We start from the raw sequence: 14,886 nt of genomic DNA, 5'->3' as shown, positions 1-14,886 counted from the left end.
GCCCTCCTCTCTTGCTCCCCCCCCCCCCCCCCCCCCCGCCCCGGGGTCGGGCGGCCCCCCCCCCGCCCCCCGCGGAGGAGGAGGATCACTTGTGCCTTTGATAGTGAAATATGTTAGGGGATAAAGGGGCCTGCGTTAGAAGCTGCTATCAATCACGATGTACCTACCAAATAATACTGCTCTGGAGACCTCTTAAATATGGAACTTGGTGCTATAAATCCATTCCTGAAACATGTTTATTTCTTTGTTACATTTGCAGGAAGCAGAGGTTTCATTGCATATTCTGTATAGCAATGCATAAAATCCATATTTATATTCTTGCTGTATATATTCCATGTGTTTGATCAACAGAATATTAACTTATTATATGGATTTTTTTTCCAAGCCCTCTTTTAATGAGATATTTTAATGTCTCTGGAGAAATTATGAAAATGAGTATTCGGTAATTATTTTGCTGGTTTATTTGTATATCATGTTTTAGGTCATCTTGATGTCTGCAAAAGAACTTACTAGATCTAACAGAGGAAAATATACTGCTAACCTAAAGCATTGTTAAGCAAAGATTTTGCTGAAATTAATGATGATTGCTTACTTGTGTGCCACCTTTTTATTAGCAAAAATCATCAATTTATATGAGAAATAGAACTATATCAGCATGCTTTTCATCAACCAGCTGGAATAACTCTTCTGAAGGGAGGTGGCTTTTTCTTTCATATTCAGTTCATTACCTACAATTTTGTCCTCATCTGGAGAGAAGGTCCTGCTTTTACAAGGAAATCTCCGTTTTTATTGTACCTACAAAAAGGGGGGAATAAGAAATAGAAAACAATGATTTTCTCTGAATGTGAGATGCTTAAGAATTCATGTACAGCATTCAACTACGATGCTGATACTTCGGGTTTTTTAAAATGAAAATAGATGACTATTCTCTAAAATTACCAAACAACAGTACCTTTTTTCAAGCATGAATATTGTTAGTAGAGAGCCTTGAGTCTAGTCCAGTTCTGCCTCTGATATAGCATTTGTTATTCAGCTGGCAGGGAAGTGGATTGATAGCTGAGGCCAGACTGGTTACTGCACGGAGGAACCACTCTCATTTAAATAAATAAATCAGATTCCAGTGATTAGGCTAGTCAAGAAGCGTTAAGAGCTAAATGCATCCTTCTCCTGTTGCTACCATAATTGAAAGAGGATTATGGTCCTTAGTAGATCCTAGTTCTTTACAGCCTGATATTTTCCGTGTATGAAATACTTTGCACTGACTTTGTCCTTTAATACTGAGTTTTATGTTTCTCTTTGTATTTTCACCTTCCCTTGGAGCTTTGCCCCAGCTTGCTACAGTTTCATGTGGAATTCCCACTGATTTTCATGTTGAATTCTGACCCTTATCTAAATCAGTGACGCTGCCTTTTTCTGCAGGTGCTTCCTAACAGAGTGGCTCCCTCTGAAGAGGGCAGTTACCTGAAAACCAGAAGCATCCCCCTGTACCCGTTTCCAGCACCTAATTGCAATTCCACAGTTGCCTGGCCCTGTGCAGCAAAGAGACCTCCAAAACCCTCTGTACTCAACCAAAGCACAGTTTCTTTTTTTTTTTTTTTTTTTTAATGCCAGGCACTAATAGGGATGAGAGCTGGTTCTGTTCGCTACGGCAGTTTCAGTAATTGCCAGTACCTGTGTGCCAGGGGAGATGGGAATGCAGATTTATGATGGTATTAGCAGGGGATGCAGGAGGGAGCCATTGTATGATTTCCTTGCTTCAGTGAACTGCCATGGAAAGCCTGATTGGGAAGAACCAAAAATAATTCTGTGTACTTTCATCTTTCTCCTGTTATGAAACAAGTATTGGGAAAAGAAGCCTTTCCAGGAAGGAAATGAAGTTGGGGAAAAAAATGATTCAGTGTAGGCAGTGTGTCATGAAGAATATTACTGTTCTAGAAAAAGTGCTGCTTTTGGGCTTTTTTTCTCACGGGAGAACTGAGCTATTGAGAGAGTTGAATTCTTCTAGTAGAAGAATTTGGAGTGGGTATGATTGGAGCTCATTGGGGTTTTAGCCTGGGTATTAAAAATGCATTTAGATATTGCAGAGTTCCTAGAAGGAGGCTTAGGAGCTTGAATTGCTCAGATAAAGAGTGTCTTAAATGCGCCAGGAAAGGACACATCAGCCATGAACATGTGTGAGCAAAGTGGAGCATCTCCCATTCCTGCTTCCAGCAAGACATTTCCCTGGAGTGTGTTTTCTGGAAGAAGTTTCCTGGGTGCTCTGATTCTTCATTTCTATTTCCTGTTGTTGTCCTCCTTTCTTCCAAGGAGATGATGCTGAGAAAAAGCAAGTGTCCCACTTACTATCTCACCTACAGGGCACTGAAGGGAGGATCCATTGTAGCTGCATTCTTGAATTCCATTGAAGGGAGTAGGAAAAGCAGAAAAAAAATGTGGGAAGGGTTTTCCATAGAAGGTTGTTGTGCTAGGAAGTGAGTTCCCTGTAAGTCGAATTGCAGTCCCTGATGTCTTACTGCTGCCAGATGCTCTTAGACACTGCCAAGTTGGGCAGGCTTCACTCCTCCTTTATCACCTCAGTGCAAGCATCTGCTCTCAGCTCTTCATTCTTCATTCAGTAAATTCATTCAGAAGTCTGCAGGAAAATTTCTGGTGGTGGAGTGCAGCATAAGTTGAAGTCGTATGGCACCCTGGTCATAGTAGGTCAAACAAAATGGGAAAAAATTGGGTTCCTGTCTGCTGTAGTTCAGAGCTCATTCCTGTAGGGTAGATTGGGATTATTTTGAGGTGAGGCTGCTTTTTGTCTTTCATGCTGAGCTGCAGGAGATCATGAGACTTGCCAAGAAGGTCTTTCACTGTTGAAGCTCACCTGTGGATCCCTGTGTGCACGGCACTGGTTTACCTCTGGTAATGCATTACTGCCTTGATAAGGCAGCCCACACCTACTGCATAGCTATCTCAAACTTCAGAGGAATCCCATCAGCTTTTTGCATTTGTTTTGTTCAGAAGGAGCTGGGAACTGGCCCAGAGAGAAACCCCAACTTGCTTAGGATTTTAAGCATCAAAGGTAGATTACCCAAAATGTTGGCCCTAAGACAAAAAGACAGCAGTCATCTTTACCCAGGAGGAAACGAAATGTAACAGCCTGCATGAGTCATGCATTTTTTAGTCCATCAGCTTTCACTCTACTGCCAGAAAATGTACTAACTACATCAAATTTTGCCTGTCTTAAGTAAAGACACATTTGAAAGCTCTGGCAATGAAAGCTAACATGCTGAACTGTGGATGCCATTGTTCTCTGCAAACACCTCACAATTTTTACTTGGTTCTTCTTTGTGTGTGTGTTTTACATTTCTCTCCCGTTCTTTGGAAGTTAGTAAGAAAAGGCCTCTGAACATTCTGAGATAAATGCTCAGCACTATTATGGACAGTATCAAAATGAGCCAACCAACCCTTTTTAATGGCTCAGATCTGGTTTCCTCATCTCACCCGCCTTTAGAAGGGTGTTACCTCTATCTGCTTGTCCTAATCTGAACGTTGGTCTGTACAAAACATCTGGCTGCTTCTAAATTGTCAAGCAATTTTACATCTTCTGTTGACAAACCATTTTCTAGGTAGCTTCTGTATCAGTGTTTTTTGAGTCCAGTCAATCTGCACATTCGGAGTCACAGGTAACCAAGGTCTCATTCTGTGACACCCGTTTTCAGATAAAGTGTCGAGCACTTACAAGTTGGTACGTGAGCAACGGACAGCTGAGAAAGGAGAGGATTGATTGTATCAAAACAATAACAAAAACAGTCTGGATTTTTTTTTCCTAAAAGAAGAAATGCTCGCTTTGGGTTGCCAAACACTCCTAGTTCAAACTTGGATCACACTTCTGTTTTTAACTTGTGTCTCCTTTTTGAGTCACTTATTTTTGTTGTCATCTGGAATCCAACCCACCCTCCTCCATTAGTTGATAACAAGGAAATTTTAAAAGATTGATTTCACACAGTAATCTTGACCTTTTTAAAGCATAATACATGCAGACTTATGGCTGGATGATCAGATTGTTTCGAAGAATATTGCAAGAAAAAGTGATCATGCTAAATCATTGTAAATAGCTCCAATATTAAAGGTTCTGCACACAAGAAAAGACGTACTTCAAACAACAGTGAAAAAAACGTATACAAGAAGTAGTGTTGGGGAAGACTTTGAAAGGCCCATCGGTCAACTAAGGCAACTCTCCTGTTTGTTTCCACTGGAGCTGGATTTCAGTGGTCTTTGTGCCTTTGAAAATTTCCCCAAAGGTGCAGTTTTTTCTTCCAAAGCAGAGCTGTATTATATTATCACCTTGTAAGAGGCAAATTAAGGTGGGTATCAGTGCAAACCAGCTGTCTACAAAGGTTCATTAACATAAGGAACTTTGACTAAAATAGTTAGTTTTTTCTCCATACATCAAACTTAGCTAAAACTAATACAGAAGGAATAAATTTGAGGTCAGAATATTGTGTCTTTGGCATAAATGGTGTATAAAGGCTGATTAATGGTGGCTCTATACAGTTTTATGCTTCTTGCATCTAGGGCAGATATCTGTGTGTAAAATTTGGCAGAGGGACATCAGATGGATTTGTAATGCTCTCTGAAGGGTCTTTGGCTCCATAAGCCAGTTAATGGATTGCACACAGCCATATGCAGCATTTCCATTTCTTCTGCCTATAATGGAATAATAGTTTTCATTTAATAACCAACCCAAGTATAATTCAATACAAAGACATATTATACTCTATTTTACTGAATGAAGCATGCCAGAGTTTAAGTGGCCTATCAGAGCTTTAAAAAAAAATAAATAAATAAAAATTGCTCTTTCCTTCACTAGGAAGCTTGCCATGTATCAAAATTCTCATGACTAGAATTTGCACTTAAGTATAGGTCCTAGTATACTTTAGTGGATGTACCATGCTTGGGGCTTACTGATGTTTGCATGGATGACTTACTCCTTTAAACCCCCTAATTTAAAGGGCTAAATTTTTACATGATGACTTCACAAACAATGCCACTGAGAGCTGTGGGTAATGCATCGGTTGGTGAAAGCATGTACCTCGCATTAAAGCACCACCTCCAACTCCTGGCTTCAGAAAAAGGTTCTCCTGTGGAGCTGGGACTGCTGCCTGGATCCCAAAGGTCTTTGTAAGTTTTGGACTTAGTATCTGCAAGCAGATCAGAAAATGAGCATCGTCCCCGTGAGTGACAGCATGGCACAAGTCCTGGTCTCAGCGTGGGCAGAGATGAGGCAGGTGCAGGAGCACCAGGGCATAGCGGACTTGTCCTAGACTTCAGTGGGGTCACAGGAACTTTGCACTGTCTTTGAGGAGTCTTGATCAGGCACATGGTTGCTGCTAGACAAGCAAATCCTGATTCATTCAACTCTCCAACCTTGTAAAGAAGTTGAGGAGGACATGTGTCATGTTTTCAGGCCCATGTTTGTGATAGATTACTGAACAGGGCAGAAAGCCACTTATTACCAGTCCAGAACCTGTTTTTGAAGAAATAAAATGAGCTGTGTATAACAGGTAGTGCTATCACCACTGAGTAATCTGTACTTCAAAGTCAAACAAAGCTTGCCTGTTACCTTGTTGAAATACCGAGAGGATTTATCCTCCAATTTGTCACTAAAAATTGCCTGGAAGAAGTCACAGCAGTCAGTGAGAATAGATGGCTCAGAATCCAGCTATGGCTTTATGGACCTGAAGTCCTCCAGGGACTATCACAAATCTCACGATGTCTCCCATGTGCTTGATTTGTGCAGATGATGCTCTGATTTAGCAGAAAGATGCATATAAACTCATGTCACCAGCAGGCTCTGTTGGCGTCATAGAAGCAGAGGCTCAGGAGAGTACATTATTCTAGCAAGTGTCAGCATTAATTTATACTTGCTCAGGGCTCATCTGCTTTTTCCCCACAGTTTCTTGGAGAGGAGAGATTACCGTCATGTGTAGGAGAAATCCAGTGTCTAGCAGACAAATCCAAGGCCTGCTTGGCACCCTGGAGTGTTGTGTGTGCTGCGGAGGTGTGGTGAGGGAAGGACGGCAGCCGACTGACCTCCAAGCAGAGCCATTTTGTCATTTCTCCTTGTTCCCTCTGTTCACAGAATCACTGTGAAATTAGGGTCGCTAAGAAGCAGCAGATGCCCGGCCAGGTAAATTGTGATCTAAACTGCTGATCTGCTGGCAAGAACAACTGACATAGACCTGTTGTAACAAGGAAATTTCTTTCTTTTTTCTTTTACTGAAATCGGTGAACTTTGATAAGAGTGGGATCCCACGGTAGGGCTGGGGCTCGGGGTCAAATTCCTGTCTCACTCATGTGAAGAGCTGCGGCAGTGGTTGTTGTGCTCATGAACAAAATCCAAGAGGAGAAAGTTTGTGTTGACACACAGATTTAAGTGAGCGATCGCATTCAAGTGTTCTGTTCGGAAAATACTTTTCAGCTCCAAGATTTCTTCTTGCATTGGGTCTACAAGACATTTTATGGTGTGAGACAAAACGGGGAAAGATTACTATTAATACTTCACCAAAAGAAATTAGTTTTTAAGTCTAACTAGTATAAAATGAAGCTATACATCTAGCACAATGCATGTTAAAATGTAGCAAAGTGTGATTCTTTTTCATTTTTTTTCTCATTATGCATCATCTTTGCTCCGTTTGCAAAGGTAGTGAGCATTTTTCCTAACAAAGATTCGGTAGCCCAATTAATGCGTAGAAAAAGACCTGCCCCTTTCCACCGTTTTCAGCTCTTGCTCTGAGGGACGCCTCTACAAGTACGTTTGGAGGGAATGCATTGGGCAGCAGCTGAACCAGAGGGGAACTCGGGATGGTGTTCTTGCCCCAGCATCACAGGACCAGGAAGCTTTTTCACTGTCTTCTTGAAGTGCAGATTTCTTCTCCAGAATAGCCCTACTGCAACTGATTATCATCATTAAACTGCTCAGCACTGAGATCTTTGACAAGGGTGTTTTTCTAAAACTGACATCGAATGCCAATTAGAAAAACCTCTTTTCAACATGTATTTTTCTGAATAGCAAATTTTAAACAAATGTGTTTAAAATTGTACAGGCAAGCTTCCCAGGCATATTTCAGCAGTGACTTGTGCCTGTTCTGCTATTGTTGTTCCAGCCTCCAGGCTATCAAGCTGCTGTTGCCCTTCATTAGGAAGTGGACTAGGAGCACAGGATGAATCTAACATCTGGAAGTTGGACTTAATGAAATGTGGTGCTTTTCTCATGTCTGTCAGTTTGTTCCTCTTTCCACAGCAGATTGGCCTCAAGTTGCACTGGGGGAGGTTTAGATTGGACATTAGGAGGAATTTCTTTGTGGAAAGGATGATTAGGCATTGGAGTGGGCTGCCCAGGTAGGTGGTAGAGTCTCCATCCCTAGAGTTAAGAGATGTGTGGATGTGGGCTTAGGAATGGAGTTTAGTAGTGGACTTGGTAGTGTTAGATGATGGTTGGGCTTGATGATCTTAAGGGCCTTTTCCAACCTGAATGATTCTCTGATTTCAATGGTGAATGGTGGTCTGTCTCCCCTCCCCGAACAGCAGCTCATATACTGAGGGGGTCTCTTCATGCAAGCCTTGGATGACTTGTTCTGAGGAGCTTTGCAGAGGCCCTTGCCCAAAAGCAGAAGCAAGCTGATGGCTGCCCCCAGAGTGAGTTACCCCACCTGACCACCACCTGCTCTGCAGAGCTGAGACTGAACGGGTTCTTTGCACTCAGAATGGGTCTGGGCGTGATTTGGCTTTGGGGAACAAGTTGATGTCTCTGCCATACTGTGCAGGAGTGTGGTGACAACCATCTTGCTTTTGTCATAGCAATTTTGGGAAGGGTCATCTGCTGCTGTCCTCCTGCCCCTCTTCTCGGATGACAGCAGCAGGAAGTTGTTCCTGGGCACATATGCCCTTATTTAACCCAGGGTTGGTATCCTTTGTACCCTCCCTGTGAGGGAGGAGGTGCTCCCATTGGATGTTATCCATCACGTGGAGACTTGAACGCTGGACACAAAGCTGAAAAGGTCTGCAAATATGCTAGTGTTGTGTGAGTAGCAGCAATGTGTTTCCTGGCTGTAACTCACTACAGTTCTCACTACAGAGATCTACTTCAGTTCACGCCCATATGGTAATGATAATGAATGCTGCTCTGCCAGTTAAAAAGTACACTGGTCCTGGGCTATAAGGACTTACTCTGAAGCTGAGCACGTACATAAGCATTCTGAGGACAGAAAGTGGTGGCTAGTGGGAACTGTAACATGAGCTGTCAAAGGAGTTAATTTATTTTGATAAACTAGTTTATATTCTAGGATGCTTTTTCTCATGTTGATAAAGCGTCAATCTTAGCTCTGAACTTTGCTATTTTTGACATTTTATGTAAAGTTGTGAGGTAAAGAGAAAGGAAAACAACTTGAACAATACAATTAAGGCAAGCCCAGACTTCAGTAGATGAGACACCGGTGTTAACTAAATTATCCCATGGAAACAGTTATTTGAAAATGCAGTGGCATCGCTTACAGTACAGCAGGCAATTAGTTTTAATTAACTTCAAATTCTGACACATAGTTAAAAATCATCTTTTCTGAGTGCCCAGCTAGACAAATGAAAGTTGAGGCATTTTGTTCTGCTAGAGAAAGCTGTTACAAGCATTATAATGATTCTATTCACACTTGTATTATGTCACCTTTTTAGGTTTTTATGGAATTGCAATTTTAGATGGTGAACTTGTTCCAGACCATAAGCCTTTGAATAAGAACACTGTTTTCCTTAGAAGAACAGATTTAATGAATTCTAAGGCTTCTAATAATTCACAGATCTAACGGTCTAGTGTGTTGTGATTTTTTACCTGTCAGGGAGGAAATAATCAAGAGTTCTTGTAAAGTTATCAGAAATTATAGGCCTTTTTGACACATATATTTAAGGTTAAATCTGGCACTTTAAATGTGATGTTGTATCTCTGGAAGCCCTAAGCACAATTTTTTTGGGAGGTAAGGGGGTGGCTGCTTTGCATTACAATTGCTCAACAGAGCATGTGTGCCCTGTCACAACCTGCAGGGGAGGCCAGGCATCCCTCTGTCCTGTGCATCTAGGCCTGTTGGGCAGTTCTGGAGAGCAAAACGTGACTGTCAGTGATTGCCAGAGATGGACATCCTTAAAATGTCAGTAGGTTTCTGCTCAGGAGGTGTGTGTCCGGGTTTCTCCTCTGGACCTGTCTGCACCTCGTGAGAAAGGCAAGGCAGGGAGCCTCAAGCCAGGCTAGGATTGCCACAGTTCTTAGAGCAGCAGCACCCATGAGCAATCACGCATTAGCTGCTGCTTTACTGCTGTGTTACTTCACACCTGAACTATTTCCTCGAGGGCAGATGGGATGTCTGGGTGCTGTGTTTCTTAGCACTATGTTTGGTGCTGGTGTTCATGGAGCCAGCTGTGAATTCCTGGTGTTCACTAGGATATGGCTGTCTGGTTGGGCAAGGGAACTTCTGGAAGGCATGCAGCAAGCCAGTGGCTTCCTTCATAACAAGCCTCTATTTGTATTATTAGACTTTTGAAGTATGTAGCATTATGCAATCCTTACTCTTTGAGTAAGCTACTTGATTTCCCTTGGGCTGTGCGGTAGCTTCTCACATGAGTAAATCTGGAAACTTCTTGCTATTCCCAATTAAATTAATCTGTAGGCTGAGCCATGCAGATAAGGGCAAACAGTTATGTTCTTCATCTCAGCTGCTCAGTGCCCAGGGTGCTTTAGGAATAAGACTTCACAGAGAAGTTGTACAGTTGAGGTGGAAAGGCTCCTTCTTAACTTGATGTCATGTTTCTCATGCTTTGCACTGGCTATCAGTCCTGAAAGATGCTGCATTGCTGAGTATGAAAAGCCTTATGGGCCTCCTCTTCCTTTACATCTCCAGTGAGATTTTAAGACTGATTTCTCTGGGCAATCTTTTTATGCTAAAGGATATTTCCAAGATATTTCCTGGATATTAGAGGGGTCTCAGCTGCAATCAGAGAAAATATGTAACACTCTGTGGTGGCCTGGCTGTGTGATCTGAGACCATTTTCTAGAGAGGGAAAATTCTGGTGTGTTGTACACGGTGCGATCTCTAAAAAAGCATAGTAGCTTGGGTCTCTGCCAGATGAGACGAGTCAACAGGCTAAACAATTTTTGGTCTGAACCAAAATAGTTGTCCTCACATTCTTGAAAGGAAATTATAGCTAATGACGAAAATGTGGAAGCCTCTTCAGCACTGCCTGTAGGATGTTTGAGGCCAAGCCTTGCTCAGCCCTCCTGGCTTTCTCCGAGCTGGTGGCTGTTGTGGCTCGCTGGCCTTTTCTTTATTCTTTTTTTTTTTTTTTTTTTTTTTTTCTTCAACAATTGTATTTCTTTCGTAGATCTTGTGTTGGTTGGTGGTCCAATAAATTTGGGGGAAAAAAAAGTGTTATGGTATAGCTAACAGCTGTGCCTTTCAGGCATGTTTTTTTCCCCTCAAGGAAAAAAAAAAAGTACAGCAGGCATTTTTAAACTGTGCGTTTGAATAGGTCTGTCTGGTAAAGCAAAAAATACCCATGAAATAATGAGGCGGTGCAGGAATACTGCATGCTGACCATCAAAAAGGTCCGCACACATTTTTTCCATGTGGAGTGCATACAGCACAGGAAACAATTCATGGTATGGCAGCATACTTACTTGGATTGTGCTCACTATTTGGAGTGAATGAGAAGAGAAGGAAATGGAATCTCTAAACAAAAACCAGAATGATAGGCTTTATGCTGGTAACTTTTCTATTAGTTTCATAGTGTTCATCACTTTAACAGTATAAGAAAATTTTGAGTAAAATTACCAGAAACAATTTTCTATCAGTGCTTTTAGTCTCTATATGGCTATGAATATTTCATGCATGACTATTTTTTACTATTAAAATCTATATTTAAAATTTAATGCTCAGCTTTAAAGTTTGCTCTCACTTGAAATATAGTCTTGATAGTCTTCAGAAAATCAACTTTATTTTTTCTTTTTCTCCTAAGAAAATTAACTTAATTATGGATTCTTCTGAGCAGAGGATTTTCCATTTCTTTTGAGACTGATTAATTTTTTTAAATGAAAATTGGCTTTTGGTTCAGGCTCATTCCGGTGACTTAGCCAGGTCCCTTACTTTGACTTTTGAGGAGTCAGCTGAGTTCCTCGGGTGCTTCACTACATGTTCTTCGGAAAGCTGGGCTTCTAAAGATAAATTAAGGCTGTAAAGACTAGATTACTAGATTTTTCTTTTTTTTTTTTTTTTTGAATGGCTAAAAATGCGCACAGTAAGGCCTCACGCTGTCAGCTGAATTGGTGAAAGCAGACTGTGTGCCCATCAAGTCCCATTGGTGGCAAGTCCAGTGTTGGAGATGAGCTTATCTTAAACAGAAGGGAATTAGTCCAGCTTCCATTGAAATCACTGGCACAACTCCAGCTATATTCAACAAGAGGAGGGCTGAGGCAGCAGGCGCACAAAACCTTTATCCCAGACCTGATCCCAGCTTTTCTTACACATCCAAAGCTCACACTGAGTATTGTGGTCACTTTAGCAGGATTAAGACTGAGCGGATTGTTTGGGCAGATTTATATTGCTATTCATTGTAAGAAGTACTGATATAATTCTCAATGATGTACAGTAATAAATATTCATCTGTGAAAAACAAAAGACACCTGTTGACAAGGTAAACTGTGATGGTTCCAGGCAAATTGTTGAAGCATAATAGCGTCATGTACAATAATTGGTTAAATACCTCTTCGGTTATCTCCAGCCCTCTTCCAGCAGAGCACTTAGGCATGTGTTTGCCATTAAGCACCTGACTGCTTCCACTGAAGTCAGGCTGGCTGCTCTGCTGAATGTGGAGCATGTGTTTTGCAGGAATTTTGGAGAACCTCCATTGCTTGGGGTCTGCTGTGTTAGGCCTGCGTGGTGATCTCGGCTCCCTGGGAAGTTGGCTGTGTCCAGGTACGACACCCGTGCTGCTCAGTGCTTCATAGGGGAACGCCTGCCTAAGGCTCCTGGGGCTTTATGTGGTCAGAGTGGGTTTAATTAGCAACTTGGCATGCTCCTTGGTGCCAAGCAGTTGCGCTGGTCACCAGCACGGTGTCAGCAGATGCATGGCCTCTGGCATGCCAGGCTGACCCTTAGCTGTGGGCTGTGCATGTGGGTGCCTGCACAGCCCCCGTGTCTCAGCACTGACAGAGGTACTAGTGACCACCTCATCGGTACAGCTGGCTCCAAGCAGTGTGCTGTAGCACATTTCTTTCATAACTGTGTATCTTTACATATGCATTCAGGTACTTCTGTGTTTGAGAAATGTCCATTTTCAAAATTAGAAACAAACTTTTCCCTTTTTTCCTATCTATCCTACATTTAAAAAAAAAAGAAAAGAAAAAGGAAAGAAAAGGGAACATTGTAATCAGTGACAAAAACCTATATTCAAAAAATGTGCAGGAATCTACACTTTATGCCAGAGGGGGGAAAAAAATCAGACTCCAGCATGGAAATTGTAACAGGCTATCTTTAATTCATGCCTTTCAATACAGTTATTACAAAACCATTAGAAACATAAACGTTTCCTTATGTATTGAAGTAACCAATGTTATATATACAGACATTCCAGTTCCCCGACACTAAGTATGCTGTGTTGTATTTGTGTATAATTCAGGCTCCTTAGTGGTGTTTTGAGGAGAGGAGGGGAACCGGAGATAGTGGCAATGTAATGGTCTGCCCTCTACCAACAATAGGAGAACCAATTAAAAAACAAAAGTATACATAAGTGAAATGACTTAGCAGCCCCCCCCCCCCAAAAAAAAAAAAAAAGAGGTGAGGAAAAGAGCATCCATCATATAAAGATGAGGTGATAAAGTAACAGCCACCTCAGGAAAGGATTAGCAATTTGTGCTTTGAACTTGCCACCCACTGAAAACAATGGCAAAAATCCCACTGAACGAAACGCCTCAGGCCCTTGCACAGGACTGATTAGACGTTATTCATAGAATAGTGTATATGCCAAATAATGCTGTTAATCGTCAAATAAATTAATTGTCAGATCCATCATCCTGCCGTTTCTTTTCTGGCAGAACTCCTGCTGCAGTCAATGGCAGTATTGTCTGCACACGGAGCCTTTAGGATCGCACCCGAGGTTAAACAAAACCCAAGTGTGACGACGTGGTGCTTTTCCTTGGGTCCTTAAAACCACGTGCTGGACAAGGGGTGTAGGTAGCTGGGCTGCTGCTCCTCACCACGCTCAGCCTTCAGTCACTGGTGCTGCTTATTCCCTCCTCTCTTTTACCCACCTGTCACTGCACTGATTTGGGGTCTGGCCTCATGTGCTAACTTAAGCCTTGCTGGCAGTACCACTGATCCTGAGCTGAAAACAAATATATTGGGTTGGTCTGAGGGCTTCTTCGGGGTGCATCTTTTTCTCCAGTGTCCTGGGCTTTTGCTGTCAGCTTTGAGAGCTGCAGGACAAGCAAAGAGCTGCTGCTCTGACCGGCGTGAGCGGTTGTTGTCCAAGGTGACTGACTTCTTTTCTACTTTTGGATGTAGAAGCCAACAGTCTGGCTTGTTGTTCCACATTGTTTTCATTTGTAAGTTTAGATGTTCTACGTCAAAGTGTGTTTTACTTCACAAAAAGGAGAATTCATCTTGTGCTGGCTTGATAGGAACAGACACCAGCAAATTGCTTAAAGGATTTACACTTCTAGCTATTAAAATACAACTAAGGCAGCTATTGACTTCATCGAGCTCAGCCTCTCCGTACTTCCTATGGGAATGTGTAATGGTTGAATTAGCTGCAGGTGGGCTCCCCTGTTCCTTCAGGAGCATGTTAGAAGCATCTCTAGGGTTGCAAGCAACCTTAAAGAAATCAGACATAATGGCCTCCAACAATAGTAATGCTTGTAGCTTGTAACGTGCTCCATATGCCTGAAAGGTTCTGTGCAAATTCCGCTGTTTGTGGGAGATGTCTTGGGTTTTGCTTCTCTGGAAACTGTGTTTTTGTGAGGTGGAAAATACCAGTGGTTGCTTAAGGTTGAAAGTTGTCTCCTGAAGCGTGCTGGAAAGCAGCTGATGCCACAGCACACTTAAGGCGATAAAAAGATTGCAGAAGAGTTGTGATGGTGACCCCAGCCCTGGGAGGCCTCAGGCACCCTGCCCTGGCCAAGCCCGGGGCTGTGGCAGCTCAGGTGAGCAAGATGGGTGTGGGCAGCTTGGAGCAGCCCAAGCACGGGCAGCTGTGCCTGCACCTTGACACCGGTGTGCCTGCGCTGTGCCAGCCCCACGACTTCAGCGCTCGTCCTGGGTACCAGGACAGCGCCTGTCCAGAGGGTACCAGGCAATCCGGGGGAGGGACTGGCATCAGCTCAGCACACAGGTGAGGTCCTGAAGGAGATAGAAGGGCTTTGTGTTTGTTTGTTTGTTTGTTTTTGTTTTTCCCTGCACAGGTCCAAAAGCAAGGGAACACCTCAGGGCTTGGCTCGTTGAGTCGTCCTCAAGAAACGTGCGTTTGTAGTACTTGCTGTTGCATTTTCTAGCCAGGTTCCAGTGCGAAGTGCCCCCCAGAAGAGCCAGGGCCGCCTACCTGTCCCCCAGAGCCCACCCACCGCTGCCTTCCGCAGCCCACCGCTCTGCGTGTGCGGCCGCCCGCTCGCCGCAAAGTTTCCCCCTTCCCCCGCGGGGCCCGGAGCCGGGCCTCAGCGCCGCCCGCTCGGCCTCTCAGAGCCGCCCCCGGGGCCCGGCACCCCCCGCCCGGCTCCCGGGGCCGCTCCCCCCGTTCGCTCCGTCCCTCCCCGAGCCGGCCGGCGGGCGGGGCAAGGGCCGGGGGGGGCGGGCGGGAGGCGGCCGGAGTCGG

At 43.4% G+C, this 14,886-nt stretch overlaps 1 protein-coding gene across 3 annotated transcripts in view; it reads left to right on the top strand.

Annotated features, from left to right (window-relative positions):
- LOC118171631 (glypican-5-like) overlaps nt 1-14,886 on the top strand; it is a 411,554-nt gene that overhangs the window by 29,348 nt on the left and 367,320 nt on the right. Inside the window, exon 1 of one of the 3 annotated variants that reach the window (XM_035334910.1) lies at nt 11,876-11,996. The exons of 1 other annotated variant lie outside the window; for it this stretch is intronic. In XM_035334910.1, the coding sequence (XP_035190801.1) occupies nt 11,888-11,996 (109 nt within the window). In that variant the 5' untranslated portion in view covers nt 11,876-11,887. Of the gene's footprint in view, nt 1-11,875; nt 11,997-14,027; nt 14,222-14,886 lie in introns of those variants that run through there. One more of the 3 variants, XM_035334915.1, reaches the window with a different exon arrangement.

Source organism: Oxyura jamaicensis, chromosome 9 (assembly GCF_011077185.1).
Source record: "Oxyura jamaicensis isolate SHBP4307 breed ruddy duck chromosome 9, BPBGC_Ojam_1.0, whole genome shotgun sequence".
Taxonomy (NCBI): Eukaryota; Metazoa; Chordata; class Aves; order Anseriformes; family Anatidae; genus Oxyura; species Oxyura jamaicensis.
Note: the sequence above shows the minus strand (reverse complement) of the source record. Positions and strands in the feature narration are given on the sequence as shown.